The 15,741-nt window shown below is 35.2% G+C and overlaps 1 protein-coding gene across 4 annotated transcripts in view; it reads right to left on the bottom strand.

The window, feature by feature from the left end:
* Positions 1–15,741, bottom strand: part of LOC100254724 (DNA-directed RNA polymerase IV subunit 1) — a 40,197-nt gene that overhangs the window by 16,536 nt on the left and 7,920 nt on the right. For 2 of the 4 annotated variants that reach the window (XM_010663063.3, XM_010663074.3), the window contains 11 exons: positions 15,038–15,193; positions 14,829–14,924; positions 12,842–14,734; positions 8,019–8,188; positions 7,822–7,888; positions 7,623–7,741; positions 7,372–7,520; positions 4,766–5,022; positions 4,496–4,669; positions 1,235–1,372; positions 70–335 (listed from right to left, as the gene is read on the bottom strand). In XM_010663063.3, the coding sequence (XP_010661365.1) occupies positions 70–335; positions 1,235–1,372; positions 4,496–4,669; positions 4,766–5,022; positions 7,372–7,520; positions 7,623–7,741; positions 7,822–7,888; positions 8,019–8,188; positions 12,842–14,734; positions 14,829–14,924; positions 15,038–15,193 (3,485 nt within the window). Of the gene's footprint in view, positions 1–69; positions 336–1,234; positions 1,373–4,495; positions 4,670–4,765; positions 5,023–7,371; positions 7,521–7,622; positions 7,742–7,821; positions 7,889–8,018; positions 8,189–12,841; positions 14,735–14,828; positions 14,925–15,037; positions 15,194–15,741 lie in introns of those variants that run through there. The other 2 variants (XM_010663067.3, XM_019217351.2) reach the window with 2 other exon arrangements.

The following is a 15,741-nucleotide window of genomic DNA, read 5'->3' as shown; positions in this document are numbered from 1 at the left end:
ACTTCAGTAATAGCATATAGCAAAATGGATAAAATAGAAAGAGAAGAAAATTTCACTGGAGTGACTTACTTCTGTAATATAAACTTCAACCTACGAGACAGCTTCTGAATATCATTTAACGATAAGAAACTTCTTAAGACTGATTTTGATATTTTTTCCAAACTCTTGCATCCTTTTGAGGCAGAATCACCATTTGCATATACAAGCTGAGCCCCACATTTAGTGGTTGTCTGGTAGCAAGTGATAGGTACCTTGACCTTTAGATTCTGCTCATGACAACTAGTTTGGCTACCTAACAGCTTATATATATCTTCAGGTCTAGCAAGCTCATGCCCCTGATCAATGATGATGTGATAGAAAGGATTTGAGGATTAGGTCATTGAAAGTCAATAAATCATTCCACCACAATTAACCTTGAAAAAAAGGTAACAAAAGAAACCCAAAAAACAAATAATATAATAATAATAATACGAAGAAGAAAGAGAAGACAAAAAAAATCAGTTACTGCTAATATTCAAACAACATAAAAATTTAATGCAAAAATTAATGTATCCAACTATCTTATTTTGTATAACATCAAAGACTACCCAACTTGGGAACTGCTATGACAGAAGAACTGGACTTAACTGATACCAGATACTAGAAGAAGCATGGGATCATCTAGGTATCAAAACAATCATTCTAAAAGAAATATTGCAGAAGGTAAGAGCAACTTAATATTAATACAAGGAATCCAGTTAGTCACGGTTAAAATTATTATTTCAACTTAGTATGAAATTTTCATGGAATTTAGTTTGATTTGGATGAGGATTTAAAGTGATGCTAAATTCAAAGTATAAGATTGAATTGATGATGGAAAAACTATTGACATAATATGCTGGATCAGTATCTACTAGCAACTTCATCGTTTCTTTTAACCCTCTAAAAAAAAAAAATCACTTCTTAAGACTTGTTTGGGAGTGATTCTCATAAAAAGTGCTTTTAGCTTGTAATGATTCTATTCATAGCACTTCTATTAGAAACATTTTCATGGAGAATCAATTAAAATTTTTTCAAATGCTTAATTTTTGTAAGACAAGTGTTTTTAAGCATTAAGAAGTGCTTTTAACCATCCAAGAATGACTTCTGATGTTCTTTGTTCAATTTTCTTGTTAAACATTCATAAAACTTGGTAGGTCAATCAACTTGTCCCCATCAATGAGCCATTTCATTAACAAAAATACTTTACTGCTACCTTTGCAGAATATAAAATATCGAAGTGTCCACCACTTCCTACAGAAGGAATCTTGCCCCATGCTAATGCATCTAGACTACCATGGAGATTATCAGCAACTGCTCGCTTACCAGCTTTGATGAAGCAAGAACCAGGACTCTGCAACAATTTCCAAAAAGTGGATGGAAGTATTATGGTCACAAACAACCTAACTCAATATGAAAACTCATGAAAAGAAAAAAATAAAATAAAATAAAATGCAAATGATATATCATGAAAACATGAAAATAAAGGTATTAATGAACAAGTAATAGGAGAAGAAAATGTGTTTTCTCTCTTCCTTTTTTTTTATTAATTTGAAAATAATAAATTGAAGTTGCAAATTTTATATACTGCACCCCTATAATGACTCTAATACTCAAATAACCTTTAACATTCCCTATCAAGCTGAAGCACAGAAATTTCAATGCCTAGCCATGAACATAAAGAGACAAATGGATTTTTAGCCTTAGTAAATATCTTTACAAGCTGCTCTTGTGATCGAATAAGTAACCAAATCTTTCTGATCCCTAATTTTTACCCTTGAGGCCCAGTTCAAGTGGTAAAGAATTAGGGAGGGTTTGCGGGAGGTTTCAAATCCAAGTCCCAATGGGGACAAAATTACCTATCAAAAAATAAATAAATCTCTTATCCATACTTCTTGAATGAACTACTTAGTTTCAACACAAACTTTGCTTCATCTCACTTCTCCTGGTTACCAAATTCTCTCACAAAATTGCAATAGCCACTAGAAGATCATCTATCAAATAGAGATCCAACTCAATTAGAATCTAAATAAATGTCAAGGCCGGTTTGCCTTTATCTGAAGCACCTTGTCTAGTTTGCCCATTTACTTTATGTCCTTGTGCATCCCAAGGCCAATTAGATTGAGATTGGAGGATATCCAAAGGGACTTTCTTTAGAGTGGTGGGGCTCTTCAATGAAAACCACATCTAGTGCAATGGGATACTGTTTGCCTCAACAAAAGGAAAGGGCGTTTGGGTGTGAAGCGTTTCTCCACACTTAATAAGGCCTTTTTGAGCAAATGGAATTGATGCATTGCTATTGAAAAGGCAGCCCTCGGGAATTGTGTTATCAATGGGAAGTATGGGGAAGAAAAAGTGGGGTGGTGTTCTAAGGAGATGAGAGAAGAGTTTGGTGTTAGTTTTTGGAAATCCATAAGGAAGGAGTGGAGCCTTATGAGTAGTAGGATCTCCTTCTTGGTGGGTAATGGGCGGAGGGTTAAGTTTTGGAAGGATAAGTAGTGTGGGAAAGCTTATTTGGGTAGCTCTTTCCCATCCTCATTTGTCTTAACAATTTCTAAAGAAGCATGGTTGAAAGATGTTTGGGATTCTTCTGTTCAAGGAGAGGGGGGTTGGAGCCCTTATTTCTCTAAACTCCTCAATGATTGGGGGGTGGGAAGTGCAGAGAGGTTTCTATCACACTTGCATGGGTTGAGGGTGTATAGGGATGATGAAGATAGGGTGCTTTGGACAGAGACAAAGGACGACAAGTTGACAATGAAGTCACTATATACTGCTTTGGAGCTAAGGACATTGATTTTTTTTCCATGGAGCACCATATGGGAGGTGTGGGTGCAACCTAAAGTCAGTTTCTTTGCTTGGGAGGCGACTTGGGGAAAAGTATTAACTTTGGATCTAGTTCAAAAAAGAGGAAGGTCTTTGGTGAATAGATGCTTTTTGTGTCATATCGAGGAAGAATCCATAGGCCATCTTTTTGTCCATTGTGTAAAAACAAGGGTCTTGTGGAAGTTGCCTTTTGCCCTTTTCAAGGTGTCTTGGGTGCTACCCTCGTCAGTTAGAAAAACACTCTTAGGTTGGCATGGTTCTTTTGTGGGCAACAAACGTAGGAAGGTTTGGAGAGCAGACTCCTTATGCTTATTTTGGACAATTTGGAAGATAAAAAATAGAACCGCCTTCAATGAGCTTTCAATCCAAAGTCTAAAAAGTTCTTTTATTTGTCTTCTTTGGTCGGAAGCGAAGTTGTTTATAAATAATATTCCTTCAACTCTTTTCAGTTTTTTCGATTGATTGGGTTCTTGTTAAGGACGGTATGGCTTTAGTCATTCTTATTTTGTAGCTTTGGCCTTTGGTGATGTTTGTTGGTGGATGATGTAAACATTTTGTCTATACTATGGGTCGCTATTTTGGTAGCCCTTATTAATATATCTATTTTCTTATCCATAAAAAAAATAAAAAATAAAAAAAAAGACAACGTAAAGTTTAGTGCCCTTGTTGTACAAAATACTCATTCTAACTGTTCCTATCAAATATTTGAGAATATGACAAACTGCATCCCAATGTACTTGTTTAGGAATCTCCATATATTGACCAACAACATTAGTCATAGTCAAATATATGAGTTTTACAACAAAACTTCAATACCTTCTTGTATGAGCAAAATCTACCTATCTACTTCCTCTAACCACACATTAGGATCCATAGGCATATTTTTATGTTTAGATCGCAGCACACCAATCTCAATTACTAATTGTGCATATGTCTTCTCAAAGACAAAATCACTCCTTTCTTGCAACGACCAACCTTAATCCCCAAGAAATGTCTATGAAACCCAAGGTATGTAGTTTGAAAAGTACTTTTTAACTTTGTTTTCACCTCTTCAATTCCACACAAATCACTGTCAAACACATGTATTTTTAGCATAAACAATTAATAAGACCATATCAAACCGTGTATTCTTCACAAAGACTGAGTGTTCTGAATGACATCTAGAAAATCAAAAGAGATCAATACTCTACTGTCTTATCAAACCAAGCCCCAATGATTGTGTCAACCCATTTATTGACTTTCTTCAACCTACGCCCCTTTCCTAATTATGCCCAAGGAACAAGCTCAGGTGATTGATCTATATAGACTTCTTCCTGCAAATCATCATGAAGCTACCAACTTTCTTCAAAGTTTAGATTGTTAGGATATGGTTCGACAATGCATATCAAGCTAACACCCTTCCTCATAAGTGGCCCTATACCCTCACATGGAGCGACAAACCAGTAGCAGCAGTAGATAAATAGATGGAGAAATAAGACAATAGGAGAAACTCGAACTTGATACCTTAAGTTAACAACAACTCTGATAGCATATTAAAGAACAAGGAATAGGAGCAGAGAACACGTTTTCTCTCCTTTTTCCACCCCTATAATAGCCTAAATACTCAAATTATAATAATACCAACACAAATAAGTAAATGGATATGAGAACTAACAGAAAAGCATCCTTGCATAAAGGGTGATGAGATAGATGTGAGTTCTTTTTGCCGTGCCATTCCTTTTGCATTTAAGCCAACAAATTCTCCAGTAGCAGAAAGACAACTTGCAACAAGAAGGAGATGCTCTGGGAGTACAGTCTTGCCTATATCAGATATAGCAGACTTCAAACTCTGTATTTGAAATTGCAGTTTGATAGTTAAAAATATGCAACAGTTCCCATAAATTATCATATGCAGCCAAAAGAAATTATGGTGAATAGAACTCACATTGAGAAAGTATTTCCACCCAGCATCAATTCCATAGACTACAAAAATATCATGTATATTGTCCGGATGACTGCGCTCCCAATCAATCATATCCATTATCTGGAGGCAAGCATCCATGAGTACACCCCAGAAATTTTTTTTGCCACAATCTCCTGAAACATATACCCTCAAATAGAGTCTGCCAGAAGAGGACTTCAACACATCTGAATCTGGGTTATCATTCCATAAGATATCAACCTTCTTGACATCCAATAGTCCTAAAGAACAAGTAAAATATAAGTAAAAAATAGAGTAAATGTCAACCAGCATAAGTTCCTAAATTAGAAGAGTTTTGGGTTTCCTAGCAATTGAATATAATAATAGATACTTTCTCATCACGAAAACATTAGCAAATTTACAACAAAAGGCAAGGAAAATAAGGGGCCCTGCATCACCAGACAGATATTAAAGCAAATAGTAAATAAATATTCAAAAAAATAATAAATAAATATTCAATAGAGGAAGTGACTGAATTATGACAGAATGCCTACTTTTTCACAAGCTTTTAGATGTTACTTACTAAGGGTCCTCTGAAGTTTCTTTTTTTAAATTTTTGTCCCCATTGGGACTTGAACCTAGAACCTCCCACAAACACCTTCCCCACAAAAGCTGAAGTTGTACATAACAATGTATACTAAGATAACACCCTTCCTTAGGGCTGATGTAAAGGCAAACCACAATGCATTGATCACTGAAAAATCAAGAAGCTAATAGGTTGGTAAAAAGAGGAGGCTCTTCTCTAGTTGAATTTGTTGGGGTCCTCATGGCCCCTTGAGTTTTGGTTTTCTTTCTTAGAGATAGAAACTGAAAGGCTTTCTTTTTTGTTTTGCACTTTTACATTTTTACACTCTTTTATATTAAGTTTTTTATTTCTTTTTTTTATATATTTTTTGATAGGTAAAAGCAGTTGTATTAAAAGTGCCTAAAGAAGGGCGCCCAAAAGTATACACAATATATGCACGGCACCTAAGGCCAAAAAAGAAGAGGGATACACAAAAAAACAACACCCTCACCTCACTTACAACCCAACCAATCAATGAAATCAAAGAAAGATAACGAGGTAAAACCTACATGCACCTTGACCCAATCCAAGAACATGTACATAAAGGACCCTAAAATAGCTTGGCTCGCTAATTCGGAATCATCACAGGCTCTCTAATTTCTCTCCTTCCATAAGGTCCAAAATAACGATGAAGGAGCTACTCTTCATGTCTTCTTCCTTTTCTTCCCTACAAAAGCACCATGCCAGCTAAGAATGGCATCCTTGATTGAAGATGGAATCACCCACTGAACACCAAAAAGAGAAAAAATAAGATGCCAAAGCATGGCTGCATGGGGATAGTGAAGGAGCATTTGATTTGTTGATTCCTCCTCTCCTTTGCACAAGTAACACCTGCTCAGTAAACACTAGCCCCTTTTTTCTAGTTGATCCATAGTTAGAATTCTTACCCATAGCTTCCCAAGCAAAAAAGCTAACCCTCCTCAGGACACAAGGGTTCCACACAATGCCTAAAAGGAACACACTCAAATTGCATTCTTTTATATTAAGTATATTTACTCTATTCTTACAAGGATTTCTCATCCTTCTCACCTTGATACTTGTTTTTGTCTCTGTTGGGACTTGAACTCAGTACCTTCTATATCCCCACCCTAACCCCTTACCACCTGAGCCAAGCCTCAAGGATGATAAGCTAATACTCATATAACTTGTGCTAGAGAAGAGGCCATTAATACAAGTAAAGGATATGCACCTAAATTAAAATTTAGAATAAACACTGAAGGACAAATTTGGGAAATTATGGATAAATCAATCATGTAATACCAAAATAACATAAATTATTTGAGAGAAGATTTAAACAACCGCAAAGATAAGATAACAGATTATATCCCACTTAGCCAAAGAAGTTCAATGACTAGAGAGATCTTTCTTCAAGATTATGTCACACTTAGACAAATACAGAAGTTTCATGGACAAATCATTCAAGTGTAAAAGTCATTCCTTAATTCTCTCACACCTTTTGACATAGTTATAGTAAACGTTAGAAAAGAATTCTCAACTAAAGCCAAAAAAAAAAAGGTTGAGTTCACTTTAAGTAAAAAGCCCAACGAAGCTGTAAATAAATCATGAATATAGATGGATTGTTCAAATATCCATTAGAGCAAACCCTTGATATCAAATTTCAAACAGAGCCTCACAGGTTTTTCTATGACCCCAAATGGGTAGTATTGTAGCAGAAGCTTTAGCCTTTAGCTTAAGCACAAGAGCAAATAGAGTAGAAATAAAAATGATTTTAGTTCCTATCTTTGAGACCAAAGAATCCCAACCCTTGCTAAAACGAAATAATAAAGGAGACCATTATTAGTTCCAATAAATGCCTCACAGGGAGAAGACCCAAGAGATTTGACACCCCTATTTCCGCTTCTCACCACATAAAGACACAAGCCAAGCCAATTGAGAACACAACAAGCAACATTTTCAGAGTAGGATAAATAAATCAAACATCAAAAAATGAACTCCATAAAATGAAAAAAGCGAAGCAGGACAGAGGAACTTTTAATGCAACAACCTTTTACCACAGCTCCAAGAAGGAACGGTATCACCAAGTCCCGAACAGTATCCAATTGTATGCAGGACTTTTTTGAATTCACAATGCTGACTGTGATGCAAAAACAATCGCTATCTTCCTTCTCCATGTCAACAAAGCAATCCCTGCCACTACATCAGCTCAATCAAAAAGCAGAATACTAAAGCTCCAGTTAGAGTTATTCCCATATGTAACAGCAACTAAACTCCTTGTCCTATGAAAGGAGTGCTTACTTGCTTGTTATCTGCAAATCAGGAAGATTAATCTTTGATTCTGCTCTAGCGGAATTACATTTCATGTAAAGAGCATCGATAATCGAGTGCGGTTTTAGGCTTCTCTTTTTTGCAATTTCCTGTAGGGACAGAGATTTATACCAGAGAATGGGACTTAAATAGACTCAGTAAATACATATACATTTCCAGATTGTACTACCTCGCATACATGAAAATGGCAAACCCATGGACTGAAATGTGTCTTGCTACCATTTTGTGGGGAGAAGCTAATACCCACAGAACACATCAATTAGAAAAATCTTATTCATAATAGTCAATACATACATATATAATGGTAGGAATTAGGAAATTGAAGCAAATAAAAATGAAAAAAAAAAAAAAAGGAAAAAAACTCACACTATCATGACTGTAGACACGATGTCTGAAAAGAGTAATTTCTCCAAATGGTTCTTAACCTCTAAGGCTCCATACTCAAAGCCATGTTTCCGCTTTTCAAGTTTCTTGGACAAAAATAATGACACAGTTCGGTCAGCAGTACTTTTTCTCAAACCACACTCTAGTACCCGCTGCAAAATCAATTTCAAAATCCATGAAAATTTTTCAGGCACTTTGAGGATAATAGAACAGTAACTGCAATTAATCAACTAAAATTACATCAAGTAGCCATACAATTAACTGACATGTGCAGATGAGATGGTAGGCAGAAAAACAAGTAATCTACATTATGATCTACATTCAGAATTCATTTGCTACACTATAATCTACATTCAGATTTTATTATGTAATGGTTTTCATCATCATCCTTCTCCAGTCTCCATGTCATGGGAATACATAATGTGTTCTGACATCCTTATATTAAAACTAAAATAAAGAAACTAAAATTGCAGAAGCCACCTTCAGAGGAAAAACGTAATGCATGGTACAAAATAAAAAATATGGAAAATGAAGCACACAGAACAACATATTTGGACATGTATTAAACATCTCTTAACAAGTGACAGCTTGAAACAACATAAAGAAAGGGCACATAATTAAAGCATAGTTCCTCAAGACAAGTAGCAACTTCTTGCAATTGTTTTGCTCAAAGTCTAAAGTTTTTATTTTTTTAGTCCAAAACAAAATTCATTGATCAGGGTTTTGAAGTACATGTGAAGAATGAGAAATCCTTCAAAAAATATACAAACTCTGATCAAAAGAATGGATAGATATCATATCTTCTATATACCACCCAAAACCAAACAGAGGAAATATGGTTCTATTGCTCTTTTAACCCTTTATTTACACACCAAATTCCAATTGAACTGAATAACAATGAGAGAAGTGCCTTTGAAAGCTGAAATTGTTGAGGCCCAAAAGGAGGATAAAAATATATTACGGAGTTGTTTGATTAAAAAGCTAATAACTGAAAAAGTGGATAAAATGATAGGTCTCACTTTTTATATGTGCTTGATAACACAAATTTTAAACAACTTAATTTATTTAGCAATAAAGACCTAATTAACCACTTCTAACAAAACAAACTCAGTCAAATATAAATTTTTATAATCTTTCTATTCCACTTTTATCCCTTTTATGAAATAAAAAAATTTATTGTTGAATCCTTTTTATAACAAAATTTAACTTCTTTTAGATTAAAACACTTCTTTTATTAAAACCTTCTGTTATTAATTTATGAAATTCACTTCTAATGAATTTATTTCAAAAAATTTATAATTTTTTATTTCATATTTATCCTTTTTATAAAATAAAGATTTTTATTATTAAATAATTTTATCAAAAATGCATCTCCTTTTTTTTATATAGGAAATGACAAAGAGATATATTGATAGAAATGAGAAGTACAAGAGAAGGATGAGGAATCCTCCCACCAAAGAAAAACTAAACAACAAAAATACAAAAACAAGAAGCTGCAAAGAAAAAACAATCAAACTCTCTAGGCTAGTCCATACCGTTGGAGCTACACATTGCTAGTCAATCTAGTTGTAACACATTAAGAGGAATGCCCTTAAAAACCATGGAGCAAAAAGCCCAAAGAGAAGCAAGGAAGTGAATGGAATCCCATAGGTTCTCTGAATTCCTTGTTTTATCCTCAAATATCCTCGCATTTCTTTCCCGCCACACAACCCAAATTAAAGTAATGCACGCGGTTTGCTACAAAACAAACCCTCTCTTGGATGATCCAAAACCTTTAAAATTGATGGACATCATGTCGGAAATGTTTCTCGGGGGAATCCAATCCATCTTGGCTAACTGAAATAATCTATGTCACAACCCCATCGTCAGCGAACAATGTAGGAAAAAGTGATTTATTGTTTCTCCATACTTCATACACAACTTACAAATGCCTAAACTAAGAGCTTTGTAGGGTCTTCTCAATTATAGCAAGTCATTAGCATTTACCTTCTTGTGTGCCACTAACCAGACAAAGGACTTGACTTTAAAAGGGACTTGAGAATTCCAAACAAACTTAGTAGGGAAAACTGAAGATGAATCGGAAAGGTGGGACAAGGCTAGAAAGAAAAACTTGACTGTAAATAGCCCTAAAGAAGATAAAGACTAGGGTCTCGCATCTGAAACCGTTGAGGATAAATGCAAACAATCAAGTGACCGCATGAAGCTTTCTAAATCTTCTATCTCAGAATTGGAAAGGTTACGGCGGAAATTAAAGTTCCAAGAGAAGGGGCGAGCAGAACCGAGAATTGAAGATATAGAAATATTTTTATCCGTGACTACTCTAAATAAACTTGGATATTGGAATCCCAAAGGTTGGTCCCCCCACCACAAGTCTTCCCAAAAGCGAATTCTTTCCCCATATCCTACCATAAACCGAGTATACCTGGAAAAATCCTGAAAGACCTGTGCAATAGCCTTCCAATGACAACGATGCGACCATCTGACTACAGTGTTGGTATCCCAACCATTGGAATGTGTCCCATAAATGCTTAAAATGAGCTGATGTCACAGAGCTGAACTCTCCCTAGGATACCTCCACAACCATTTCCCTAAAAGAACAAGATTCCTTAGAGAAATCTTCCCAAATCCCAATCCCTCTTTTACCTTCGGTTTACACACTACATCCCAACTAACAGATGATCTCTTTTACCTTCCCCAACCCCTGACCATAGGAAATCCCTTTGCAATCTCTCAATTTTTGCAACCACCGAAGCGGGAATCTTAAACAAACAGAGAAAGTAGCTAGGAATGTGGGAAAGGCATGAATGTATAAGAGTTATCCTACCTCCAAAAGATAAGTAAGTCTTTTGCCACCCATCTAACCTCTGTGAGATTCTCTCAATCACTGGATCCCAAAAGCCACAAGCCTTTGGATTCCCTCCCAAAGGAAGACCCAGGTAGAGTATAGGCCAATCAGAAGCCTTGCAATCAAGCATCAAGGCCAACCTAGAAAGATGATTCTGATTAAGGTTGATGCCAAAAAGATTACTCTTGTCAAGATTGACCTTAAGCCAGAAATTTGCCCAAACAATAACAATAAACTCTTGAGAGTTTGTAGATCTTCCGCACAAGTGTTAGAAAAGAAAATGATATCATCTGCAAATTGCATATGGGACACCCTTGTTCTATTCTTACCTACCCTGAAACCCTCCAACAATAAAATGCGTCTCCTTTTCAATCAAAATTTTTATCATTAGTTCCTTCATGTAATGAAATTAAAATCCCAAATAAAAAAACATATTTGCATTGATTTGTGGGAATTATGTTAAATAAAAATCTATTTTTAATTGATTTATGTTGACTTATTTTTAGAATAAAATCTTTTATTTTTATTTATTTAATGCAATAAAATTAGAATTCAAAATAAACTCTACTTCATTTATTTATAAGAACTAATTTTTTATTAAATGGTTAATGAAAAACTAAAAATTATGAATATATTTCTTTTTAAAAGATTTTGATAAACAAAATAAAAAAAATGATGATGAAATTAGGTAAAATATTATTTTCATTTATCATGAACTATTTATGTAAACAAGATTTATTGTCTTTCCTATTGCAATCTTTTACTCTATAATTTATTTTATTGCTTTTCTTATTATATATTACTTAATACTACATGTGGGTGTTAAAAGGTTTGAAGAAAAGAAAATGGTAAATAAAACTTCTTCAAGTTGGTTACCAATGAAAAATTTGAGAGAAATAAATTAAATTGCTAACAAATGCACTAAAACAATACACTTTTAAATTCATGAGGTATTATATATAATATTTAAACTTTCATGCCATATGATAAGTATAAGGCTAAATTTATAAAAAGGAATCCTTTCCATTATCAAATGGTCAAATTAAATTCAGCACTTATGACTTAGCAGTAACATTTTTTCTGTATTTAATTTTCAGTTTTATCAAACACCACCTAAGTCCCATATCATAAGTTCTCCACTTATCCCCAAATATAGTTGCATTTCTTTCGCTCCATACTATCCAAATCAATGTGAGGCATGAAATTTGCTCAAAGTCTAATTTTTCTTGTTGTCAAGAAAGAAAGCCATAAAAAGGTTGGATGCAACCTGCTTTAGTGAAAAGTGAAAGCCTACCTTAGGTGCTGCAAACCCCTAAAGGAAGTGCAGAAGGCTGGAGAAGAACTAGAGTCTCAGAAAGATTAAAAACAAGGCAAATATCAAGAACACCAATGGAAAGAATCTAATAAAAAAAAATCAAGGAGAGAAGAAAGGGAACACATTAGACAATTCCAGGTTGATGATGTACATCAGATCGTGTGCTTGGTGGAAGGATTTCTCATCCTTTTTTACCTTTTAATTTCATTCAAATTAGATGTTTGTTTCAGATAAAAAACAACAAAAAATAAAAATTGTGACTGCTAAGATGGCATTTGGATACACTTCCTATTTTTTATTTTTAAAAATAAACACTCCTCTACAAAATATAAGAACTCTTGCACAAAAAGTAGAAATTTACCTTGTGCTCTTAAAAACTCTTTCGAAATTTAGAAAATTTATGGAAGTGAAAATTTTATACTTAAAATTTAATAAGTGTTTTCAAGTAAACAAGGCATGAATCTACTTTTCATACAAGAAATTCTACATTTTGTATAAGAATTTCTATTTTTAAAAACAAAAAATAAGAAATGTATCCAAATGAGCACTATTTTTTTATTATCAAATAGTTCCCACAACAATAAACAATGGAATCCCTGAACTCAGAATACTGGAGAGAGAGAAAGAAAGAGATAGAGAGAGCACCTTTAGATTCAGCAGCGGTGATGGTTCAAGCAGACTAATTGGTTGATCTAAAGCACTGTATGCAGCTTCAGAAATTGCACAAGCTGATATTGAACCAACAGGTTGGCCACCCATATCATAGGCACAAGTGTCCTCATTAATGCCATCACTTGGGGTAGATGTGTGCTCAATATTGTAAGAGAACTGAACAAGTTGATTCCCATAAGCATTTCTTACCGTCCCATCGTATGCAATGTATAAATCACGCATGAAAAACATAAGCCTTCGGGTCAAAGTACCAGGAAGATCAGCATTATCACTGAAGGAACTATCTCGACTTGTCACCGAGTGAACAAAACATTCAAGCGGATTCAAGCCCATAAGAAAAGAATTTTCAACGACAGCATATGGAATGTAAGACTCAGCATATTCAGAAGTATCATTCTGGATTAAACCAGGCACCTTCTGTTTATTCCATGCTGCACATGAGAGCTGGTGGGGAATTTTAAAAGATAAAGGAACCAATGAATGTTGCAAACCAAGACACAAACCTTGCTGAACTAATTTCAGCAAATTACCCTTGCTTCCAGCCTTTAACATAGCTAGCAGTGAATTATCCTTATTTGCATATTGGTAGACTAGATTCTGTATATCCCGAAACTTTTGCTTAAAAGCACAAACAGAAGATTGACAAAGTGCAGCTGATCCCTGTCTTTCATACCACAAACTCTGCACATCAGGAACCACCCCATTCTGATTATTTTCACCACTTCCAATGAGAAAATTCTGACTAGAATCAACAAGCAACTGTTTGAAATGACATGTCTGCTCTGCTACTAGTAATCCACAAAAGACTTCATCAATCATATTCTTCCGTGAGATTGAATCAGATGAGAGGTAAATGTCAGACAATGAAACAGACAAGCCCCTCATTGACAACCACTCACAAAGGACTTCTTGAGCAGCATACAGGAAGTCAAGGGCCTTACCCTGGCAATCTTTGACAAGACTGCTAAAAAGGTTGCCATCAATATCACGTAACCAAGCAGATCCATCAGATGATGATATAAGCTCCCCATCACTGATACGAACACCATTTAATGGAAAAACATAATTAAAACCTGGAGGTAGAAGCATGCTGAATAATTGCTTGCCAGTCCAGACTTGAGTGTCAAGTAATGGTGCTTTGATGATGGCTGGTGATTGCAATTGATAAGGGCAGAACATTTCCAGCTGCTGCATTTGGAATAGGTTCAATAGAACCCCATCCTCCATGACCAAATGAGCAGCGCTTAAACTATCTTGACTTAGTGAAAGCAGATTTCTACCACTTTGCCTATTAATTAACTGCCTGTTCAAAGCAACAAGCTCACTGAGCTCAACTCTGGAGTCAACTGACTGAGGAATATAACCATGAAGACAGTCGCCATCAAAATCCCCGCGAAAAGGTGAACAACAAAGCGGGTTTATAGAAACAACTGAGTTTAAAGGAAGGACCTTGACAGATAAAGCAATAACCGAGTGTTGATGAATTGATGGAGGCCTATTTATCAATACAATATCCCCATCAGTAAGAGGCCTATATATAATATCACCTGCTTGGAAGTCATTCATACGACGTACAGGAGCCAGAGTACCTTTCCTGCGGACATAAGTTTGGCCCTTTTCAAGTAGACGTAAATTACAGCCATTAGTCACTTTTTCCCAGTTCCATGAGTTCAAGTGCTCAGATATTAGCAACTCTTCTGCAATGTGGCATGGTATACCAATTTCGCTTAGTCTAAGTTTTGGATCACCAACTACAATCATCCGGAATGAATGGTTGGTTCGCTTCCCAAGAAGGACTTCTTTGATCCATTTCAAACCAGACATTTTAGAAGCAGAATCTTTACTTGTTGATTTTTCAGAGCGCAGCTGCAGTACTAGAAGTATAACCATAAGCAAGGAGAATAATCTTCCAGAAAGATTAACTCAAAAACCAAAAAGAAAACATGGTTACATTGCTTGCCTTGGAAGTTTTTAAGCAGTCCAGCACACGGCAACTCAATTCATTGGCTGTTCCTCTGAAATCAACCAGCTTTTTGTAGGCCCTGCTGTGCTGATCCTACAGCCATAGACAGAGCAGCACATAAGAGAGGAAATAGAGTCGTCCAAGATCATTAGATTCATCACACAAATCAACTAAGATAGAAAGAACACAAAAAGAAAAATAATTACAAAGATCAATGTCTGTCCATTGGACAAAGCGTGCGTTATTTCCGTCACACGATGATTATTGGGCGTTACAGGTAAACAGTTAAGGAAAAATGAATCCATCCTTGAAACAAACTCCTTGATAAATCCTGGGTCAATATCTTTCAACAAATAATGAACCTGCATATCAAGAGAAAAAAAGTTCATTAGTAGAAAAATAAATAAATAAAAGTTGATGTTGTTAAGTACAACTAGTTCCAAAAGCATAAATTGTTAGGAATGGGTCAACAATGCATATCAAGTTAAAATGCTACTTAACATGTGGCCTCAGCCCATAAGTGGAGAGGAGACAATAAATCATGGGAAAACTGGAGAATAAACAAACAGAGGTTTAAAGTTCAGACCATACTAACACTACCAATTATCTGATATGTTTAAGCTGTTAAGGAATGGGCCAACAATGGATATCAAGCTAAGAGATGCAATGTGATAAAAGCATAAGTTGTAAGTGAATGATAGAAGACCAATTTGGAACTGCAAGTAATTCCAAAATTACAGCCATCAAAACAAAGAACAGTTAGCCACAATCACTTCATTTGCTTGGGTTTCCCAGAGGAACTATAATAGACAATTGCTTCCTCCATTTTGGTGGCCACCCCAATTAGAGGGAAATTTTGCCACCATAAAAAATTTGCTGTGATATAAAGCTGTTGTAGGAGGTTCGGATT

Source organism: Vitis vinifera, chromosome 2, assembly GCF_030704535.1.
Source record: "Vitis vinifera cultivar Pinot Noir 40024 chromosome 2, ASM3070453v1".
NCBI classification, from domain to species: Eukaryota; Viridiplantae; Streptophyta; class Magnoliopsida; order Vitales; family Vitaceae; genus Vitis; species Vitis vinifera.
The sequence above is the reverse complement of the archived record's forward strand: the minus strand, read 5'-3'. Positions and strand labels throughout refer to the sequence as shown.